The sequence below is a fragment of the Dunckerocampus dactyliophorus genome, chromosome 3 (genome assembly GCF_027744805.1).
Source record: "Dunckerocampus dactyliophorus isolate RoL2022-P2 chromosome 3, RoL_Ddac_1.1, whole genome shotgun sequence".
Lineage (NCBI taxonomy): Eukaryota > Metazoa > Chordata > Actinopteri > Syngnathiformes > Syngnathidae > Dunckerocampus > Dunckerocampus dactyliophorus.
Genome location: NC_072821.1, coordinates 12,159,122 through 12,182,240, shown reverse-complemented (window position 1 = coordinate 12,182,240; position 23,119 = coordinate 12,159,122). Strand labels below are relative to the sequence as shown.

Sequence of the window (23,119 nt, the reverse complement as noted above, 5' to 3'; positions counted from 1 at the left end):
TAAATTTATGATCCTTCACAATTATTTTTCCATAAGTTTGTAAGGGGAGGTCACACAAAATACTTTTCTAAGCCTTTTATAATCGTTCTCTGTTTGTGTGGGTGTTTTGTTTGAGTTATTGTGATTGTAAATGAAAATGAATGATGGTTTGCCAGCAAATAAAGCCATTGATAGTGCAGACTGTTTACACAGTAGATGATCTTATGAGATGTTGTTTTTTTATGCAGTCTCTATTTGATCAGCAAGAGAGAAGAGCCTGCCGGGTGCCCCCCCCCCCAGTCTTAATAGTTTTAAGCAGGCTCATTTTCTTTTCATGAGAGCAGCAGGGTTGCATGATGCATCATCAAACCACCATCTTCAGCATCATTTCATGGTAACTCATATGCAATGCCCAGGGGCGAGACCCTCCCTCCCACTGCTAAAGTGGTCTCTAGTGGTTCCTAGGGGCTGTCATCTCAGCCGAGGCGCTCCCTAGTGGCGGGCAGGGGAAGTGCGTGCGCCGCGGGGGGTTTAAAAGCTGCGGGTGAGGAGGAGCTGCGCAGAGTAGCAAGGAGGTACACGGAGAAACGTTCTTCCTCTGTTGAAGTCCAGTGAAAAGAAGGGAAGACGCAGCAGAAAGAGAGATGGCAGCCCAGACTCAGCAACCTCACCTGCACCTGGCCGAGCTCACTGCAGCCCAGTTCATCGACATCTGGAAACATTTTGATGCAGACGGTTAGTGACGCCATTCAAAAGTTCATTGCATTTTTGGAGAAGTATGAATTTAGTCTCTTTCAGCTGAAATGCTCATTTTAAGTACAAATTAGACCAAGAAAATACTTCTAAAAGTAATAATTGTAAAAGTCATGCATTATAAATATCAGTTTTGGTTGACCTGTGAATATTTTGTACAATAAGACAACACAGTGAATCTATGAGACGACATTATTTGATCATTTCTAATATTTATATGATTTTAAATGCCATACTGTGGTTAAATTAAGTATTTAAGAGAGAAGGAGAAGTGAGGGGAAACATAGCTCGTAGAATATTTATGAAGAAGCGGAGTGAGTGAAGAAAAAAGAGTGAAAAGAAAAGAGGGAGAGGGGGAGCTAACCAAGAAGAGGGTGGGGGGGTGTCAGTGAATAGGATGGAGGATGCAAAGAATTGATGGGGGAGCTACTGAATGCTCACAGTGAAACTCTAACATGATTGTTAAATGGACAGTAAATATACAAAAAATGATTTTCAAAGTTACCAGTTCATGTTTATTTTAGTGTGAAATTCTAAGAAATAACATGTGTGTAACATAAAATGTATGTGTATGTGTGTAACTTCTATGTCAGTGGGTCAACATCCAAGCTCTGTGCCACACTCTTCTGATTTCCATGTTCCAGCATTAATTCGAGGATTACTTTCTTCTGTTGTTTTTTTAAAAAAAGAACCCTCTGACCTCTATTGCTAAACCAAGCAAAGCCTAACTGATTATTCAGAGGTAGCATTAAATAAAGGTCACCCTATCCAGCTTTCTCTCAGAGCAGCTGAAGGTTACTTCCAGATATTTATGTTTAATGCTGGAACGACTGGATGGCCACCTGAGCTGACTTAACAAAGTCCAACTTGGCGTTATGGTCTTTAGGTTTGCAAGTGTTTGGTCAAAGCATTGTCTAAAATCACTCGATTATATATTTAGAATGGACTGAATCAAGAACCAATGGACATGCAGTTGTCCATGTAAAGCCATGTAAAGTCCATAGCTACGGCTGATGCTGAGACTGGCCAAGATAATTGAAGATCCATTGAGAAATAAACCTAGCCGTAGGGCAGTGGTTCATGTAGCTGGTTATTGTGTAGCCAGTGCGGGATCAATTCACTTGAAAGCAATTCCCATAATTCACTCTGAACCCATCTGACAAAGAACACCTCTACAAGATAACGCTGATGCCAAAGGCATCGTTGTTAGTGGTTTTAATGGAGGCAGGAGGACCCATATGTAACTTAAATGAACTATTTAAAAAATGGGAGAAAGGCAGGCAAACCATATATTATATTTGGCCACAAAACATACATTTTAATCCCAAGGACACGGTGGAGCCATTGTGAAGCTCAGTCCTGGAGCAAGGATCAAGCATCTCAATGTGAACCTTTTGAGTGGTTACATAGCTTTACATGAGAACATTGTTACAAGCGCCTTCATTTACAGTTTTTCTCAACTGATAAGACACCCAATTTCATTCGCTGCACACAGCCACCAACGGACTGCACACATTTCTCAAAAACAGAACTCTGGTGTCAAAACCTTGAACACTATTCATGGTTTGCATACACTTTCCAAAAACTCTAGCACTCTTTTTGCTAAAAGACTGAACAGGTTTTTTGCTCATTTGAGCACACTTTTTTTACTCATAGCACACATTTTTCAAAACGTGACCACTAGGAGGCAAAATTCAGACACTGTCTCAACACAGCTGTCACAATTAAGACACAACAGATCACAGCTGGACACACAATTTTTTTTGCCAGTGAACTTCATACCGTAAAAGCTGCTGAGGAAACAGCTTTGGCTGTTAAGGATGGATGTCAGAGGTGCAGGAGGTCATGGTCACGGTCAAGGTCATGGTCATGGTCATGGTCATGGTCATGGTCATGGTCGAGTACAAGTACGAGGAAGAGGATTAGGGTGAGGATGCCCAGAACTAGAACTAGAACCTGAACCTGGACCTGCCGATATATTTGGTCCAGGACCACGACCCGGACAAAGACCAAGGCCAAGACCTAGACTGAGACAATGACCCACGCAAAGAAATAGAATACTTTACAGTATATTAGGTTTACTGTACTTTTACCGGTTGTAAGACTGCGTGTTGTGGCAGGAAGACCGCCTTTTATTTAACCAACACCAAGAGGCCTTGATTGTCCAAATGGCAGTGCAAAAAAATGCAATAAAACTGTGTAAAGTCCAGCAACGGATAATTCAAGACAACACTTTCAGAGGAATGAACAACGCAAGCCTCTCCGACACTGATCGCGTGCTGAAGGAAAACAGGATCAGCATGAAGCGAGTCTACAGAGTTCCCCTTGAAAGGAACTCCCTCAGAGTGAAAGAACAACAATTTTGAACATGTGCAAGTGAGTATATGAAATTACTCTTGCGTATCATAAACCCAAATACTGTATAACAGTATAACACACATGCACTATTCTCTGAACATTCTGTTAAGGTCAGCCGATGGTAAGGATGCATGAAGTTAATTGTTTCAGGTTCATTGTGGTGTTCTTTACGTGGTATGTAACTGTTGTCACTTCAGTGACATGTCTATACTGTAACAACACAAGCAGTCAGAAGTGTTCTGAGAATACCGTGAAAAATCGAATAATCCAATAAAATTCACAAGTGCTGGTAAAAGTACAGAAAGTGTACATGACTGACTTTTTCTCTGTTTTGTGTGCGTTTGTTCCACAGAGATTTTTTAAATTGGATTCTGAAGATGGGCCACATGAATACATCTATGTGGATAATGTGGATGAGGCTGGTTTCAACATGGCCAAGAGGAGGAGAAGAGGGAGGAATGTCATTGGATTACAGGCTTTAGTCAACGTCCCAAGTCAGCGTGGGGGTAGTGTAACCCGTTGTGCTGCAATAGGCAATCTTGGAGTAATTTACAGTCGTGTAGTTCTGGGTGCATACAACACCCAGCATTTGTTGCCTTTTTAGATGGACTTTGCGAGGGCCTACTGACACAGGTGCAGCAGGGCGTTTGGCAAGAAGGCACGTTTTTGTTGTTGTCTGGAATAATAATAATAAACTGTTGATTCGGGAATGGTTCAATATGATTGTGGTTTTTCTGCCACCATATTCTCCCTTTATGAATTCCATAGAAGAATTCTTCTCTACATGGAGGTGGAATGTTGATGAGCGGCAGCTATACATCTCTTGCAATCAATGGTGATGTCGGGGGGGGGATATTCTGTAAAATGTCTCCACCAACCCAGGCTTTGTGCTCAACAAAACCTAAATTCTCCAAACAAAGCTAAATGGTATTGCAACAGTGGTTCTTAACTAACTTTGTCAAGTCCAGTTCTCGGCTTTGTGCTCAGTGCGTGTTCACATAAAAGGAGGTGTTTGACGTCATATTATTCTACTTCCGCGCAACTGTCACTATACCCTTCTAGTTTTTTCATTTATCAACACTCAACATTGCACAACACTGACATATTTACTCTTATCCTTTTAAATAATAATAATAAATTGGAGCGACAACTGTTCATCTGTGAACTGTCTATATTTTCGAAAGCTGTATCTCATTGTGACCACTAGACAGCCGTGTTGACATGTTTGTGGCAACCTTTTTCATTTGTGACAATTTTTTCCATGGTACAATAAGTGTTTTCTTCCAGCTGATTGATGACTCAGAATGCGTATTGCTCCAGCAAATATCGTATTATAAGAAGACTAACAGGCTGAGTACTCATGCAAGGACTGCTGTGACATATACATCTGCTAACATTTACCTAATTGTTATGAACATTTCATATTGCATTTTATTCCTGGTGGTCGGCTCAAAAAGTGAGCATATCTAGCGTATTCCTCGGCTGAAAATCTCTCGCTTATAGTTGGATAATGTCATCAGGGAATGCTAGTGGTGCTATTTATTTATTTTGTTTTTTCTCCATGTCCCCTCTAGGCCTCCGTAGGTTCTCACTATATGGTGATGCGATCTCCGAATTAATTAAACAGCCAAACAGTAGCACTTTCATAGCTGATTTTAAGTTGAAAAGCCTGGGTATAACCTGGTCCCGACCGGGTTATGAGTTTAGACTAAGTTACACTGGTGATAGAGCTGTTTAAAAGAGTGCTACCTTCGCGGAACAGGCAAGCCGGGCTTTCCACTCAACACAGCTCTCTAACCCACGAAACTCGCTTTGCAGAATATCCTTTTGGTCTATCCTTCCATGTTGCCCAGCCAGAGAAAACATACTGTAGCTTGTGACGTTGATGAGGTCCTGTGGCCTGACCAGGCTGAAATAATTGATGTAGACGTGGTGTAAATATTTGCATCCTGTACCATGTACAATACAGTGGTGTATTTTTCTGTGTAGCATTTTTTTTGTAATTGCAATTGCCCCCGCTGATTTATTTATAGAGTGCATTTGTGTTTAAATTGTCAATTTTGAGGGTTATCATTTTTATATACTTCATGTCAAACAATGAGAGAAGAGTGTTTTGTATTTAGCAGTGCAGTGTGCTACTTTTGCTTTGTGTGTGCTAATTTTGACAATAAAAATTTTAACAAATTGCGGTTTTGACACAAGTGTGCAGTGCTTCGCGAATTGTGTCCTAATATAGAAAATAGGGTGCAGTGTTTTGGGAAATGTGTGCTATTTTTCAGGAACAGTGTCTTATCAGTAGAGAGAAACAGTAATAGGTTGCACCACAAATGACAAGCATTTTGACTGGTGAAATGCTGGATGCTGAAGATCAATGTACGCCCAATTCACCATAAATCAACACTCAACGCTTTACACTCGCTCCTGCGTGACAGATTCATTATAAGGGCAGTTTGACTATAAATAATCAAGGTATGTGTGCATTGTAGAATAATGAATCAAAAGCTGTGGCATTGGGAAGGGGTGTCTGCCAACTTTAAGGTCCAGTCTGTATATTAGTATCTATCTGTGGGGAATAGTTTAGTGATGGACCGTTGCTGGCATCAGCTCAGTTCAAGAAGGCTGTCACTATCGCAGCTGTGACCCACTGATTGGACTGTGGCTACAAACTGGGACAAATAGAATAAAGTTGCATGCTGGATGGACTTCAGTCAATCACTTTGTTCCTAGTACCACTGCAACAATAAATGGTATGTCAGTTTCATTTACACCTATTGATGAGGAGCTCGACATTCCCCGACAGACAAGCAGGAGTTGTCTTGTGTTTTTGTGACGTCATGCAATTTTATGTACTTGTGGTCCAGTGCGCACGAACACAAGTCTGTTTGTACCACATTGCTGAGATTCCCAATCTACTGAGAACCCTGTTGTATTTAAGGATTTACTGACATATTTATACATACTCCTCACCATGTGGATATAATTATCTGTCGTACATGCATAATATGGCGCAGTATTATTAACAATATGTTTGTTATTGTGTTTGGAATTGCTACACAATGGAGGCAAAATACACTCCTGACAAATATTTTAAGACCATTTTAAGAAATTAAAAGAATTTACATTTTGCACTGTTGGATCGCAAGAAGGTTCTAAGTAGAGCTCCAAAATGCAAAAAGAAGAAATTGCAGTGATTAAAAAAATGGAGTAAGCAATTTATTGCTAAAAAGGCAAAAACTGAAATAACCTGTTCATCAGCTGATCAAAAGTTTAAGACCGTAGCTAAAAAAACCAAACCCAAATACCCCCCTAAAATAGAAATAAAAGTTTCAAAAAAGACTCAGTAAAGAGTAGCTGGGCCATTCTTGTTAATCACCTCAAAAATTGGTTTGGGCATGCTTGCTCATTTGGATTTAGATCAGGGCAACATGCAGGATGGTCCAAAAGAGTGATGTTATTCCTCTGGAAGAAGTCCTTTGTCAGGCGGGCATTGTGAACCGCAGCATTGTCCGGTTAAAAAAAACAGTAATTCCCACACAGACGAGGGCCTTCAGTCATGAAGATCCCCCCTGCAACGTCTCCTCATAACCAGTTGCGGTTTGACGCCCCTGAACAACCTAAAGCATCATTGTTCCATTGAAGGAAACAGCACCCCAGATAATGATGGCACCCCCTCCACTGTTTCGTGTGGAAAACATCTCAGGTGTGATCTCCTTGTCAGGCCAGTAACATTGGAAGCCGTACGATGGTCCCGTGTCTTGATGGACAGCCAATCGGGTTCCTACGGCTGAGGGCTGATTACATTTTTTTGTGTCTACCTTGACTTTTTTGTTTCATAACCCTGACCCCCATAACCCCATAACCTTAAAATGACTGTCTTACTGCGTCCAACCTCAGGAGCAATGACGCACTGTGAGATATTGCCATCAAGACATCAACAGTGTGAATACCTTACAGAAAATCAGAAAATGACATTGAATCCACATTTTTGCCAAGATTTTGGCTTTTAAAGGCTGTGGCATTTTGAAGCTTTAGATCCAACACTGCAAAATTCTTGCAATTTTTCAACTGGCCTAAAAATTTTGATCAGGAGTGTATAAGAAACTGCTACCTGTATACCACTGCAAATACAACCACAATAATAAAACATAAAGTAAAAGTAATATCTTCATCACTGAGCGTTATTATCTTTATAAGGACAGTTTTTTTTACATGGGACTTCATAAGAGTGTGCACCTTGAACTATATTTCATATTCTCTGTGGAGGAATGTGGGAAAAAAAGTCCTTAAATCCAAGCTAAATCCTGACGAAGGATTAAGGCCCTGGTACAGCCTTCACAATCATACAAATGGGCATGAAAATATTATCAGCAGTACAATAAATAGGGAATGTACTAAAGTTCAACCTACTTCCTATGTACTATATAGGCACACCATTTTATCACGGCTGATCTACCTAAGTCTTACTCCACTGGATCCAGCTGGAAAGTGTGCTAATGAGGCCCTCAGGGGTCACAAGGTAGAAGCAAACTTCCATACAACTCGTTTTTTTTCAATTTTAATTGTTTTGACTGTCTTTTCAATTCCCATGCAAACCAAATGTACTCCAATTAACAGCTGCCACATTCATTTATTTAATGACTCTGAAAATACTGCCATGTAGCACACTCAGGAGGCACTTGAAGCACACCTTCACAGTCTAATCAATATCAGCGCAGGGTTAGTCAATACGATAATATATGTATAGCAAATTTTGCATTTACAGAGAGAATAAGCCTTAGTCGTGATCGACATTGTCAGAGAGGTATTAATTTAACAATATGTTCATAACGGTAACTGGAGTTTGCAATGGTGTAGAAATGTACTGCAACATAAAGATGTGTTTCTAATATTTTGCTTGCCTTATTTACCTTCGTGAGAGGGTCAAAATATTAGAAACACCTTTCACCAATAATGCGCTGAAGTCCTACAACACCGCAAACTCCAACCACAATAATAAACATACAGCATCGTTAAGCACATTCAGTGGAAGCTCAGTTTTTATTAACCCGTTCCAAAATATCAGAGCAAAACCGAAACGTATGAAAACCGAATACATTTTTCCCATCAGAAATATTATAACTCCAATTCATCTGTTTCAGACACACAAAATATGAACAAAAAACACTTTTTGAAGAGAATAATTATACGTATAGAAACAATGCGATATACAGATACATGACAAATTAAATGGATGAATGAACATTTATTTTCCGTCTTTTTTTGCAGTCATTATGGAAAAACACTTACAGTCTCAAATACGCAGTATGCTTGAACGTCATCCGCACACGTCGCAGTACTTGAAAGGAGGAAGTAAGGAGACAGTTACGAGCTGTTAATCGTTGTATGTGCCTTCTGTGAACAAACAAACCAGCCACACACAACACATTACAGGCCCATAAGCGTGTTTTTATTCATGTTTTAGTAGCTCTCAGCCATTTTCATTTGGTAAGAAAAAAAAAAAAACACAAAAATTAATTGGAGACCCCTGTTTTGTAGTAACCCAACTCTTTAAAAATGCCACTATCCATTCTTCAGAGAGACTGAATCATGGATGTGTGGATGTTTTGTTTGGGCACGAGACGGACTGTTTGGCCACACAATAATTGAGACATGTTTGTGGCAATACAGTAATCCCTCGTTTATCGTGGTTAATTGGTAGAAGTTAGTAGATTGGAATATTTTTGCAGCTACAGCATAGAAAACCTGTTTATGACCTTCTAAATACAGCTTTTAACATTATTTGAGCCCTCTTGACATGAACTAACACCCCTATAGTCCCCTTTACGCTCGTATTCCCCAATATACATAACAGAAAATAGACCGTTTAAGACATAAATAAGACGTGTGCATGTATGTGTTGCTATCAGCATGTTCCGGTGCTATGAGAGCAGAGTGGCAAGTGGACAGGAAATGATGTCAGGGGTTCAGAGTTGCATTTCAGCTTGGCGTGATTTACGGCCGCAACAGTAGCCTGTGGTTTTATCAGGGATTTTTATTAGGGATAATTGTGCCTGTTGTGAGATAATTCAAGTCTGTGTGTGTGTGTGTGTGTGTGTGTCACTGAACATTACAGTAACATTACTGAGACCCAGTGACCAGTGTAGAATACTACATATCCTTCACAGCCTCTTTGAATGGGTCTTCTGAATGCCTTATATTTGTATGTTACGATATTTAGCCACTTTTATGCTTGAAAATGATTAATTAAGGCATATATTATGTAACATTTGCTTCAATATGCATATTTGTTTTGTTAATATTAGGCTGTATTCAGCCCTGAAACAGCATGATTTATTAAAAACTGTGACAGAGTGAAGCAGCGAAATTCGAACCACAAAGGCGAGAGATGACTGTAATTTTCATCTGAAAACCAAATCCTACAAAAACCAGGGAGCACAAAAATTCAGGTTCCACTGTTAACCCTTTAAGTTGTGGCTGTTCAGTGCAAACTCTTACCTGACAATAGAAAAATAATCAAGTAAACCAAGAGGTTAGATTCTCTAAGTGAGCAGAATTGACATCTTTGTTTGGAAAAAGGTTGACTACAGTAAGTTGCAGTAGTAGTATAATAGTATAATAGTAGTAGTGTATGAGGCCAAGCATTTGCAATGAAAGAGAAATTAAATGGCTGATGAATTTCAGCAATATAGAAGCATGTTTTGGATGTGATTGTGTCTGCTGTGTTCCAACAGTGATTTGTTCATGTCTGTAAGGACAGATGGTGCCCCGAACATATATCGTGTCCAGATGAGGCAGAGAGGTGAAGTGAAAGGGGGGAGGTGAATGAGAATAATCACAAAGGAATGGAGATTAGATGAAACAGATAAAAAGAGAGAGGGGGGTGTGGCTAATATGTACATTAATGTATATTCCATATGTAGTGATGAGTCAAGTTGTACTCATCTTCCTTTCTTGCGGGCAAACCGGAAGAGTAAATGATGTATGAACCCCAGTCATGTGACTCATTCTCCTAATTATGGCGAAAGAGGGACAGAATGCCCCAATAAGCATCAATTTGACTGCCCACTTTCACTCTCTTAGTCAAGAAAACACTCTCATTACACACTCCAACTGCTCCCAAGTGCTGTGATTCATTTCTTCCGCTACAGCAAACCCTGCCCCTGCAAATGCCACTTTGACATGAAATATCACATTGTCAACATATTATGCTCTCAAGATTATTGTAGTTCTCTCGGGCCTTTGCTTATTCACTTTTTATTCACATTTAGAAATAAATGATAGAATATGTGAATAAGGTTATCTGGTGATTTAACTCCACATATATTGATGTCTATGTTGTGCTGTCTTTTAATAAGACATCTCTGCGACAGGGATTTTCAAAACGCGGTTCAGTGAGCCTTCTTTCAGAGAATATAATATTCACCAAAAAAATCATTTCTGGACCCTAGGTTGTGGAATTTTCTGCTCACCCCAGACTGTTTACTCTCTTAATATGGGAAGTGAAAATCAATGTTGCCTATTTTTCTGAAGCTGCTGCACATCCACTGAAGCCCTGTACCCTTCTTTATGATATACTGTACATCCTTAAAGGGCGGTCTCTCTTCTAATATACACCATACCTCCACTAGTCACAGGTTTGATTGAAATATACAGTATGTATATACAGCAATCCTTCATTTATCGCGGTTAATTGGTTGACTTGACCATAATCAGTGAAAGGATTCCTTATTTATGAATGAAATCTTTTCATAGTTAAAGCATAGAAAGCATAAATCATAGAGCCCTCTAACATTGAAATATCACCCCTTCAGTCACCTTTACACTCGTATTACCCAATATAGCATTCGTAATATCAGGAAATATACAATTTAAGAAATAAATAAGACTTGTGCTCGTGTGTTGCTATAAATGTGTTCAAGTGCTCGGAGAGCAGAGTGGCAGGTGGACAGCAAATCGCGTCGGGTTCAGAGTTTAGCTTTACCTTGGCGTGGGTTACAGTAGCTATTGTTTTTCTTAGGGACTTTTTTTAGGGATTATTGTGCCTGTTCTGAGATAATTCAAGCCTGCAATAAAAGCCTGTTGTTTTGGTAATCAAGTGTTGCTTGTGTGTCTCACTGAACGTCACTTTAACATTACTGACAACTAGTGACCAGTGTAGAATACTACATATCATTCACAGCGTATTTGAATGCGTCTTCTGACATTTAGCCATTTTTATGCTTGAAAATGCTTAATTTAGACAAGAAATACATAACATTTACTTAAATGCGCATACCTGTGAATATTCTCATTCATCCAGGTCATTGTAATCTCAGGGCATTGAATCGATTGCAACTGGACTGTTCAGGTTGTCTTAAAAGACGTTTCACCTCTCATGCAAGCAGGCTTCATTCATGCTCAAAGACAAGGTGGGACATGCCCTGAGGATTACATATGCTTATTTTTTCATTAATAATATTAAACCATGAAACAGCATGATTTATTACATTCTTGAGAATAGAGTGAAGCCACGAAATTTGAACTGAAAGAGGTGAGGGATTACTGTATATTATATCGATTTTTTCTTTACTTAGCTGGAGGTCTTAGTTTGGTTTATTCTTCAGGCTAACCAAGACATTGGAACTGTGTTGAAAAGCACCAAATCCTTTCATAAAACAGAAGACAAACAAAATACACATCAGCAAGCTCTCACCTTAATCGTAACAACACAGCATAATACGTATACCTTATAAAGTTCTCCACCGCAGCTGTAACGCTGAATTCTTAACGCTTCTCTGTCGACATCAGTGTGTCTAATTTCAACATTACATTGTGCTCCTTTGGCCACGATTTGAGAAAATGATGTAGTTTGTATGAAATACATTCTGGATATCTTCTACTGCTAGTAAATACCTATGGAGCATGCAAGGTTTGGATGTTATAAAGTAGAAAATAAACTTCCGTAACCTTTCATCAAATGCTTCAAACAGCACTTGAAGCTGTCTAAACAATTCATAACCCTTAATTTATTCCTCTGGTGTTGGTTGCAGGAAATGGTTACATCGAAGGGAAGGAGCTGGAAAACTTTATCAGAGAGTTGGAGACTGCCAGACGAGGAGCAGGCGTGGTGAGTGTTGCTTTACTCCTCCTCAAGGAACCTAAGATTCATTTACAGTATTCTGTAATGGCGCCCTTCCGCCGCGTGACTTCTGCCTTCCTTCAGGATGTCCAGAAGTCAAACTTCTTTCCTCTGCCAATTGGGTGCAAAACGTTTTGTCAACATTGTAGGTTTTGTCGGGGAGAAAACATACAGTATACAGAGTCTGTATCTTAGTGATCATCATCTGTTTGCTAGCGATTATACAACAGGAAACACAGCAGTGCTGCACAAACAAGATTGAGTGACAATGGTCTACAGCCAATCGGAACGCAGTAGCTCTACATAGATCGATAGATCGATAGATAGATAGATAGATAGATAGATAGATAGATAGATACTTTATTTATCTCCAAGAGAAACTCTAATGTGGGTTCCTATATGCTCGTACAGGCACATAAACGCATACTGAGATGAGGTGGAGGGACATCTTTACTTCAGCTGCACACGTCTTCAACTCTCATATGAGCATCCAACACCCTCTACTGGTAGCAGTAGTAAATACAATGACAAACACATACAACAGAGCATAGATAGATCGCTCTAATACACCACAAGGACGCAGAACACAATGCGCGTTCTTACGTATGCAAAGTTGCACTTTAAAAATCCGCAAAACAGCGAGTCCGCGAAAGGTGAACCGTGCGGTGGCGAGGAAACACTGTACAGCAGTCTATCTGTGCAGCATGGGAGAAAGTCAGTGCATGTACAATGGTGCGTTCAAGGACCGTCGAACAAGGTGGGATGGGTCGCCGCTTGCAACTAACAACAAATGCAAAAACTGTGGGATTTGAAACTTCTGTATATTATTTTTTAAATAAAATAATGGCCCATTTTTCCAAAATTGATAAGCATTTAAATACAATTTGATGTTGTTATTTCCAAATGTATTTTTTTAAGTGTTTTTTTTTTTTTTGTCAATCCTTGCACCTGAAAGCTTCCCGCCGGACGCCCAGTGGCTGAGGACCCCTGCCCTAGTGAACACATTTATATTAACACCCATGAGCACGAGTCTTATTTCTGTCTTAAATGCCTTATTTTATACGAGTTTAAAGGTGAATATAGGGGAGTTACTTCAAGTCTAGAGGGCTCTAATTATATAAAAAACACATATAGGACGTAAACACGTTTTCTATGCTCTAACTACGAAAATATTCCATTTATAAAGAAGGAATCCTACTTTGTGGAAATTCATTTATCAAGGTCGAGTCTGGAACCAATTAAACGTGATAAATGAGGGATTACTACTATTCTGAGCTAAAATATTATGAATACACGTTGAATCATACAGATAGCATAAAAACGTTCTGTTACGAAAGCTAATTATGTTTTCCTTGTGTATTTATTTCGAATACAAGCACTATATCATCCTACACGTTGTTGCTTTAACACAGGATCCCTCACATGCCGCAATCAAGGAAAAGATGCAGGAGTTCATGGCCAGTTTCGACAAGAATTCTGACGGGAGGATTGAGATGGCAGAGGTGAACACCATGATGAGAACTTGATGAAACACACTCACGTAATGTTGATCTCTGTTGGAACAGGGATGAAGACAATAACGACACACTTTTCGTCCTGCTTTCATTTTTCTCTGTGTTTAGTTGGCTCAGCTTCTGCCCACAGAAGAAAACTTCCTGCTTTGTTTCAGAGAATTTGTGGGATCCAGTACTGAGTTCATGGCGGTAAGAATCAACACTCTAAATGGACAAAAGTCTAAGGCCACACTTCTTCATCAAGTGTGAGTTCCTGTGACCGTTACTTCTTTATCTTACCAAAACACCGTAAAGCACCGTGTATAAACCGCACTTTTTTTCCACTGGTAAGAAGCAAAAAATAGGGGTGCGGTTTATACACGATGACAGGTCTGTGACCAGACGCAGAAATTGACGAGAATCCCATTTTAGAATAGCCGTCTGTGGGTCAGACTTTGACTTTAGCGCCCTCTGCTGTACAGTTGCTGAAAATGCTTGTGTATGCAACTAACTTATCTGACGGCTGTCTGTATTTTCACACAGTGAAACGATCTTTATATACACTGAAGCTAACCTAAGCGTCCAATGTAAAATACAATACAATGTTGGAGTTTATTCAAATTCACACTGAAGCAATGCAATAAAATAATAAGAGAAAAAGAGAAGCAGTGACAGATAAGATATCAAAACATCTCTGAAAATTGCAAATTTCTTTATTTAGATTTGTTATTATTATTATTATTAATCTGTGCTTAGCCACAATATTAAAGAGCTAGATGCCGAGGTTCAGATTTCTCCTTTATTCTTCTTTTTGAAATTGCTTAGTACCTTTACGCATGTTGATTTGAGATGAAAGAGTTGGCAAGCATTTATGAACTAAAAAATTTTTTTTTCCCCGCCATGAGCCTGAAAATGGGGGTGCGGTTAATACATGGGTGCGGTTTATACACGGTGCTTTACGGCATTTTGGGTAATTCTATGGCTGCAGTGTTGTGGGAACAGTTTGAGAAAGGCCCTTTCAAGTTTCCAATGTACAAAGCAAGGTCTGTGGTAGCATACTTGCATGAGGTTGATGTGGAAACACCCTATCAAACACCTTTGGGATAAACCAGAACAGAGATGGTAAACTAGCAGTGGAACAGTGGATTAATTTGTTCCAGAAGGTCCAACTCTAACCAAAAACAGACGCTAACAAAATAATTTTTTTCCATAACAAATAATGTAAATACAATTCATCTGTTCCAGAAAGCCAAAAATGTTAACACAAATCCTGTTTTTAGAGTTTTACATAAAACAATTTGAAATGCATGTAAATACATATTAATGAGGAAGTGAAGGGATAAATGAACATTTAAGGTTACTTTACCTTTATTGAAGACACGTGACTGTTCCCAAAACCACGATGTGGCAGCGAGATCAACACCTTCCTTTTCATCACCACCTTCCTGTTATTTCTCGAATTCAACAGTGTTTCTCACCACAATAAACCAAAATGGAGCCAAAGAAAGTTGCAAGTGCCAGCATTTTGATAAAGAAGGTAACACTATTGAATTCAAGAAATAACTCATGACAAAACAGGAAGGTGACGTTGAAGAGGAAGGTTTTGACCTCACTGCCATATTGTGTCACGTCTTCAATGAAGTTAAATGTAACCTTAAATGTTCATTTATCCCCTTCATTCGTCATTTATATGCATGTAGAATTGTTTTATGCTTGTAAAACTATCATTTTTAAATTATAAAAAGGTTTTATGTTAACATTTTTTAGAGTCAACCGCTGATGACATCATAAACGAGCGACATAGCTGACACCCGGTTCTGGTTGCCATTTTGTTAGCAAGCTAAGGATGCTAACAGGACGTTTTGTAATAAAAATACATTGAGAACACAGTTGGACTCACGTTGTGTATAAATAACACGAAAGGATGTAGGCGTATTGTACGGTAACCGGAAAATGTATGCAAACCGAGGCAAAATTTTGGTGTAAATTTTGTACGTTAACCTGGGCAGACGCTAACTGAGGTTCCACTGTATAACAAATGCACACTGTCACCATTAAACCTCAAGCTTACGTTCCTTGCATTTGTTTGATTTTTGAATAGTTTAGAATAGACTCTTCTTCATTTTTTTTTAGAAAAAACCCCCTGGTCGGGTCTTCTTCAAAGTGTATGGTGTGATGTTCATGCTGCTCTTGAGCATTAAAACCTATTCTAAGACAAGCATACATTATGGATGGACCACTGCCTCCAACAGGGGAAAGGCAGTGTGTTAGTGCGTGTGTGTGTGTATGTGTACAGGGATTTAGACATCCATCTTGGACAAATTCTATATTTAAACAATATCTCATCGCCGCCAAACTTTTACTGGGAGATACAATCTAACAGACTCGCTGCCCCTCCACCTTCGAAGACTGTTTTAAAACATCGCATTTGCAGCTACTGTAGCCTGGTTTTATTTCTCCCTTGCAGGCCTGGCGGAGGTATGACACTGACCGCAGTGGATACATAGAGTCAAATGAACTGAAGGTAATGTTCTTATTTCTACAATCTACTCATCAGATTGTTGTAATGTGATATTAAACATACACTCATGTTTTTTTCTTCAATTGTATAACAAAATTAAAAAAACAGAATTTCAGTGTTTTTGCGCAAACTACTTCATTTTTAGTGACATTCACTGACCGTGCCAACTCTCTTCAGGGTTTCCTGACAGACCTGCTGAAGAAAGCTAACAGAAGCTACGATGACAAGAAGCTCCACGAGTACACACAGACTATTGTGAGTATTGTTTGGCAAAGGCATGCGGTTGTTGCTTACTGTTTCGGGAAAATACGAATGCAGATTCATCCACAACCTTTGATCAACACTCACTTGTTGTCGCCGTGTTTTACTATCATAGCTGAAGGCTGTGATGGATATGATAAATGGCGACTTTAACTGCAAAACTTTTAAAACATGTATAAGACACAAAATAATCTGCAAAGGTGCAAAAGTGTTATCAAAGTGTTATCAACTAAATGTGAATGTTATGTGCATATGCAGTGGTGTAGAACTGCAATGCATCATACTGAGAGGCCTTTTTCATAATTTGCCCCCTTTATGCAGCCAAATAACGTGACCAACATACAGTGGCACCTCGGTTAGCGTGTTTTTCGGTTGGCAAAACTAACTAACACCGGTCGCTAGTAATGCTACTGTAATGTTCGGCGAGACACACAAACAACACTCGATGGCCAACTAACTAAAGTCAAATGGCAAAACTATAAAACTGTGTTTTGTGTTAACATTTTTGCCTTAACGTGATTTGTTCTGGAAAAAATCTATTTGGTTAACTTCTGTTTCGGTTAGAGTCATACCCTCTGGAACTTATTTATCACGCTAACCAAGGTTCCATTGTACGACATACAACTCTCAATGTGATGCCTTGCAATGACTGCAATGCATCACATTGCATTATTATCTTTGTAAAGGCAGATCTTTTTGATACAGTCCCTGTACTGAACACCTAATTGCTAATACATCAGCTTCACTGAGCCATGAGAATGTGCTCATTTGAAGCACTTCCTAACGCATGTAACATACATGTAGAGTAGAACTGCTTCCCCTGATGGAATTAATTCTCTTTCCCTGCAGCTAACGATGTTTGATCTGAACGGCGATGGGAAACTGGGTCTCTCTGAGATGGCGAGGTTCGTCTCTAATTCATAAACATTCAAAAGCCCCTCATTAAGATTAGCTTGACAACATTAACGCTTTCACTTTGTATCACCGCAGACTCCTACCAGTACAGGAAAACTTTTTGCTGAAGTTTCAGGTAAGATAATACACACATGATGATCCCTATAAATGAGTTTTGGTATGAACTGATTAAGGGGTGACTAAATAATAACGTCATGTGTGATGTACAGAACTAGAGCAGACATTAGAAATGGTGCAATTCAGCAATAGAGTCCCTCTACAAGAGGATTATATGTCATTAATGTGCTGAATGGACATATGGCACATTGACACAAATTCATGGTTACTTTAAGTCTGGCAGTAATCATCTTACATAATATTATTGCATCTGCCGGGGATGGTTGCGGTTTGTCTCTTAGTCAGCGGGATCATGCAATTAGGATTTTCACATGCACATATGTGTGCTAAAAATCACCAATCACAGGGCAGAAACAGTGATGTTTTTCTCTTTCGTTAACACTGTGCAACATTTCAATAGTAAAATGACAGATATGAGGTGCTAGGAAGCACCAACACATTTTGCTGCATGGAACATTACAGGAGTTACTTTTCTGCCTTGCTGTTTGTTTCCACATTTTTGACACCGCACAAAATAATTTACATAAGCACACAGTAGTGATAAGCCAGAGGTTGAGACGCGGCTCATCCGCTGACTCACTCAGTGAATGTGACATTGAGATATTTCTGTCAGTCAAAAGTTATGCCATGTATTTCAAAATATGATTGTATTTTTCCCCACCTTGGAGTGGAAATGAATAAATCTGCACTTGAGTACTTTTATACCAAGTTGGCAAAACAACGACTAGAACATAAGAAAATAACAAAACGTAATATGGCGTCACTCAAGGGAGCCAAGACAGGGGAAAAAAATAAAAGCGTCAGTTTTCGGTGATAACATGTACTAATAAAATGCAATTCATGTGTGGATAAAAAGCCAAAATGCATAGAAAAAATATTTAAATAAAAACTCTATTTTAGACACGGCCCAACTTCTGTTACAATAACACATTTTTAAAATATCAGATTCAGTGATGGAGGGCAAGGATGTTCAAACAAGGGCCGCATATTATGGAAATCAAAGGATGTGGGGGGTCACTTTGATATTTTTAGCTATTTTATTTAATTTTGTAAAAAGGCAATTAGATTATTAGATTATTAGTATCTGCACGTCCGCTTTTTTAAATTTACATTGTGCCTTTTTGTTCTACTTTTCCCGTTTTGCTGTTTTTTTTAACATATTTTTATTTCTACAATATGCCATGGGCCATTATAAAACAAGCCTCAGGCCGCACTTTGGACACTTTGGTGTGAAATGACTGAATCCACCCAATTGCAGTTAGTTTTAAAATTCCACTCAAAATATCCTCTGCCTCAAGACAAAGAAAAAGTTCAAAGTTTGTAGCATAATGTCAATGTTAGTCTTCCCTACAGACCTGATGGTGATCCTCCACATTATCTGTATGTCCCCAAATATACACACTTCAGCTTGTGAGAGCAGATCAACAATTCCTCTCTGTCAGAGGATTAGCTAGTCTGATCGGGATTAATTCCAACGCTAGTCCCAGTTATCATAATCTGTGTGGATTAATATCAGATGTTGGCTCTGCCGGGGTTTTTAATGCAAGAAATGTTAGAAATGTTCCGGAACATTTGTAACATTTCTTGAGGACTGAGGCCTCATGCTTCTAACAATTTTCTCTCTCTTTAATGTACACAGGGCATCAGGCTCACCGTGAAGGAATTTGACTCACTCTTCACACTTTATGATCAGGTGAAAACACTTGTTGTTAGTGTTAGATGCCGTGTGTTTTGTTGGTTGGAGCAGGTTTCAGAGCTGTGACATACAAGGAACTGATCCCATCTTAACACTAGAAGTCCCACAGCCCAGCCATTTGGCTTTTCTACCTTTTACGCCCAAAGGACAGCCAAGTGTCTGGATTGGGTTTGAACTGATATCCTAATATATTCAGAGAATCAGTCATCATCTGTGAACCGCCAATCTGGCAGGTAATGGTGTTTACACAACAAAGGTAGGTAATTGTAGGGTATTGAGTGATTAATTTGACTCACCTAAAGAACATGTGAGGAGGACTTTTGACAATATTTTGTCTCATATTTTGTGAGGTCACAGGTCACTCATGTTGACCTACTGGCTCACCGTCTGTTCTGGTTCTTCCCTAGCTTTTTGATGGGGTTGAGTTCAGGGCTCTATGCAGGTCCTGCCACAGTAGACCATGGATGCCTTTATGGGCTTTGCTCTGTGTGCAGTAAGAACAGATAAAGGCCTTCCCCAAGCGGTTCCCACAAAGCTGGAAGCATACAATTATTAAAAATATCTTAATTGGGAACTAGCCCGGATTATTAGAAATTGAGTATCAATGTCTTTGTCCATATACTCTATCTCAACTATTTACAGTTGAATGTGCCTAAATGTAATTTTAAATGCTTATACAGTAGAACCTTGCATAACGTAAACCTCCTTTTACGTAAATTCCACTGAACGTAAAGAATTTATGTACATTTTTCGCATCGTATTACGTAAGGAATTCCATATAACGTAAAGCGTCAAGTCCGTGCAAGCGACAGAGACACTAACAGAGGACACTTGGTGACGCCTTCTGGCTTCACGCTCTCATTAGCTGATTATCGGGGCACCGCCTACGCTCTTATCTAGTTTGCGCGCATTGAAATCTCTTCTTAATTTGTTTACTTTTCTTTGTGTTAAAATTACCGTAGTCATGGGCCCTAAACCAAGTATAAGTGGTAAGAAAAAAGGGAAAAGTTCGAAAAGTTCGATCGAAACGAAACAGGAAGTTATGCAGAAATTCTGACGCTTCATGCTCTCATTGGCTGATTATCGGAGCACCGCCTACGCTCTCATCTCATTGGCTGACTAATCCAGCGCGTCGGTGTGTTTATGAGAGACATGCTGCTCTGTTTCTCATCGTAGTCGCCCTTAAACTAGTTCGCACGCATTGAAATCTCTTTTTAATTTGTTTACTTTTCTTCGTGTTAAAATTGCCAGAGTCATGGGCTCTAAACCAAGTGTAAGTGAGAAGAAAAAAAGGGAAAAGTTGTCGATCGAAACAAAGCAGGGCAGGAAATGATCCAGAAGCATTACGGTGGTATGAAATTAAGTGATGTTGCTAGACTATACGGCCGTTCCCCATCGACCATTATACCTTATTTACCTTAATTTATATTGGAATGTTACTGTACTATGTTTATGCTGTTTTGTTATATTTTCCCACCATATTTGGTGGACTTTGAATATTTTGAAGGCCCAAAGGTGTGAGTTTGGGAAGATCTTGGAGTATTTTACGCTTTGTATAACATAAAATCCCTATAACATAAAGGTTCTTGGATTGGATTATTTACGTTGTAGGGGCGTCTACTGTATTTAAAGTTACAAAATCAGTCTGATATTTAATGTAACATATAGCTATAATAACTCTCAAAAGTGAGTACACCCCTCACTTTTCAGAAACCATTTTATCATATTTTATGACGAGACAATACTATAGAAATGAAACTTGGATATAAATTACAGTAGTCAGTGTACAACTTAGCAGTATACAGTAGATTTACTGAAAATACAGTTGGGCTGCATGGTGGCCGAGTGGTTTGCATGTCGGCCACACAGTCTGGGTTCGAATCTCCGTTGGGCATGTTCGTTTGCATGTTTGCATGTTCTCCAGGTGCTGCGTGGGGTACTCCGGTTTCCTACTACATTCCAAAAACATGCAAGTTTGGAAATGGAAACTCTAAATTGTCCATCGGTATGAATGTGAGTGTGAATGGTGCCCTGCGATTGGCTGGCGACCATAAACGGCATAGAAAATGGATAGATGGATGAAAATACATCGTTCCCTCGCTCCATTGCGGCTCATCTTTCGCAAATTTGCTGTTTCGCTGATTTTATTTTAGCGCAACTTTAGTCCTTTTTTTTTTTAACAGTGTATGAAAACTGTTACAGACTGAGCCTGGCCCTTTAAGAAGAATTGCATAGTTCTGTGCGTCTCTCTGTTCTCTCTCTCCTGTCTGCACCGCCCACCGTCTTCTGCGTCCTGATTGGCTGTAGACCATTGTCAATCAATCTCCTTCATGCCGTTTCCTGTTGCGGTTATGGCTACCAAACTAGCTAACCTAGTGAGCTGCTTGCTAACCACCAATAATGTAAACAATAGAAGAAACAGAAGAAGCTAACTGTGTGAGGAAAATACGACGACAGGAGCAATATGTTTTAACGAGGATACAAAAACACTACAGCCAAAACACGGTGCCAGGATGAAGAGGCACGGTCATAGGAGTGAACCACGTGTGAGTCACTTAATAATTTCTTGTGTCCAACCTAATAAGTTGATCATTAAAATTCAAACGAAATTTGAATTTTGAGAGTGTTTAAACAAGAGAGAAATGTGAGATAATGTTCATGCCTGTCTGAGAAAAGTGCATAAAGTGTATGGTGAGGGGTACAGTACAGTACAGTCCTTTGCCCTCAGCACGGCTCGGACTCTCAACAAACACTGCATAAGTAATGAGAATCCACTTCATGTATCTATTTATTAGGATGGTAATGGCTACATCGACGAGCAGGAGCTGGATACTTTGCTGAAGGACCTCTGTGACAAGAACAAAATGGTAGTAGTGACAGTGAGACATGTGCAGGACCCGTGTTTTTTCCATACTAACAAAATTCATGTTGCCAGGATGTGGACGTAACAGGACTGTCAGGCTATAAGAAGAGCATCATGGCCCTGTCAGACGGAGGGAAACTATTTCGCACCGAGCTGGAGATTGTCCTCTGTCGGGACTCCACGCTGTGAGACTCCCGCCTGTCCCCGACCCCACTGCCTCCTTCCTACCTCCTGTGCATGTATGACCTTTAACCCTGCTTACACTGGTAGAGAGAAAACAAAAAGTGCTCCTAAAAGCACACAGTGAACTGCTGGCCCTGATATTTAAGCTTTTTTTAACGTAACATGAAGCTCCATAGTGAAATAGCCCTAGCAATCAAATATATTGTGTACTTGTTCATTTTTTATTTCCCATTTTTAAATGCATTTGCAGTTTTACATTAATCCACATGTGTCAGGGCTGAGACACTGCGAGTTTTCTCTCCAACCAGTTTCCCCAGCAGGTGATTTAATTGATGAGCTCCTTCCCTAAAATTGAAGGAGGTATTGATCATTTAAATTACCTGCTTAAGTGACCGGCTGGAAAGAAAACCTGCGGTGTCTCGTACCTCCGTGGCACGAGTTTGACACCCCTGCATTAATGCATCTACGCCCCACCCTGCCTCACTTAATACTTTTGTTCATGTATTCTATTTATTTTACTTTAATTCATTGCAGTCTTGTTTATTTCATGAGGCTTGTACTGTTCTATTAAATATATTACAGAGAGAATGAATAAATATAACATAACAGACTCTTGCTCCAGTTATTCACCCGCATGTCTCCTCAAGTGCCGGGAGGATTATTTCACCTTGCAACAATGCAATGCGCAAGAAAATAATTTCATCCCATTGGAGTGGAGCGGAGATTACCGTTCCAGTGGAGAAAGATAACCACAGGAGCAGGAGGAGTGATACAACTTCACCGTCCAATCGCTTGCAAACAGAAAGCGTGATATGGCCGAGTTGGAGCTCCTCAATTTTTCATGCAGCAAAAGCTTTTGTGA

The 23,119-nt window shown here is 39.5% G+C and overlaps 1 protein-coding gene across 1 annotated transcript; it reads left to right on the top strand.

Moving 5' to 3' along the window:
* The first annotated feature begins 511 nt into the window (after positions 1-511).
* On the top strand, positions 512-22,867 carry LOC129178204 (calretinin-like). The gene is made up of 11 exons (XM_054770205.1): positions 512-714; positions 12,120-12,196; positions 13,621-13,710; positions 13,831-13,911; positions 16,169-16,225; positions 16,400-16,477; positions 17,333-17,388; positions 17,474-17,513; positions 19,155-19,208; positions 22,007-22,078; positions 22,147-22,867. The coding sequence occupies exons 1-11, from the start codon at positions 624-626 to the stop codon at positions 22,261-22,263; spliced, it is 813 nt and encodes a 270-aa protein (XP_054626180.1). The 5' UTR covers positions 512-623; the 3' UTR covers positions 22,264-22,867.
* The last annotated feature ends 252 nt before the right edge of the window (positions 22,868-23,119 follow it).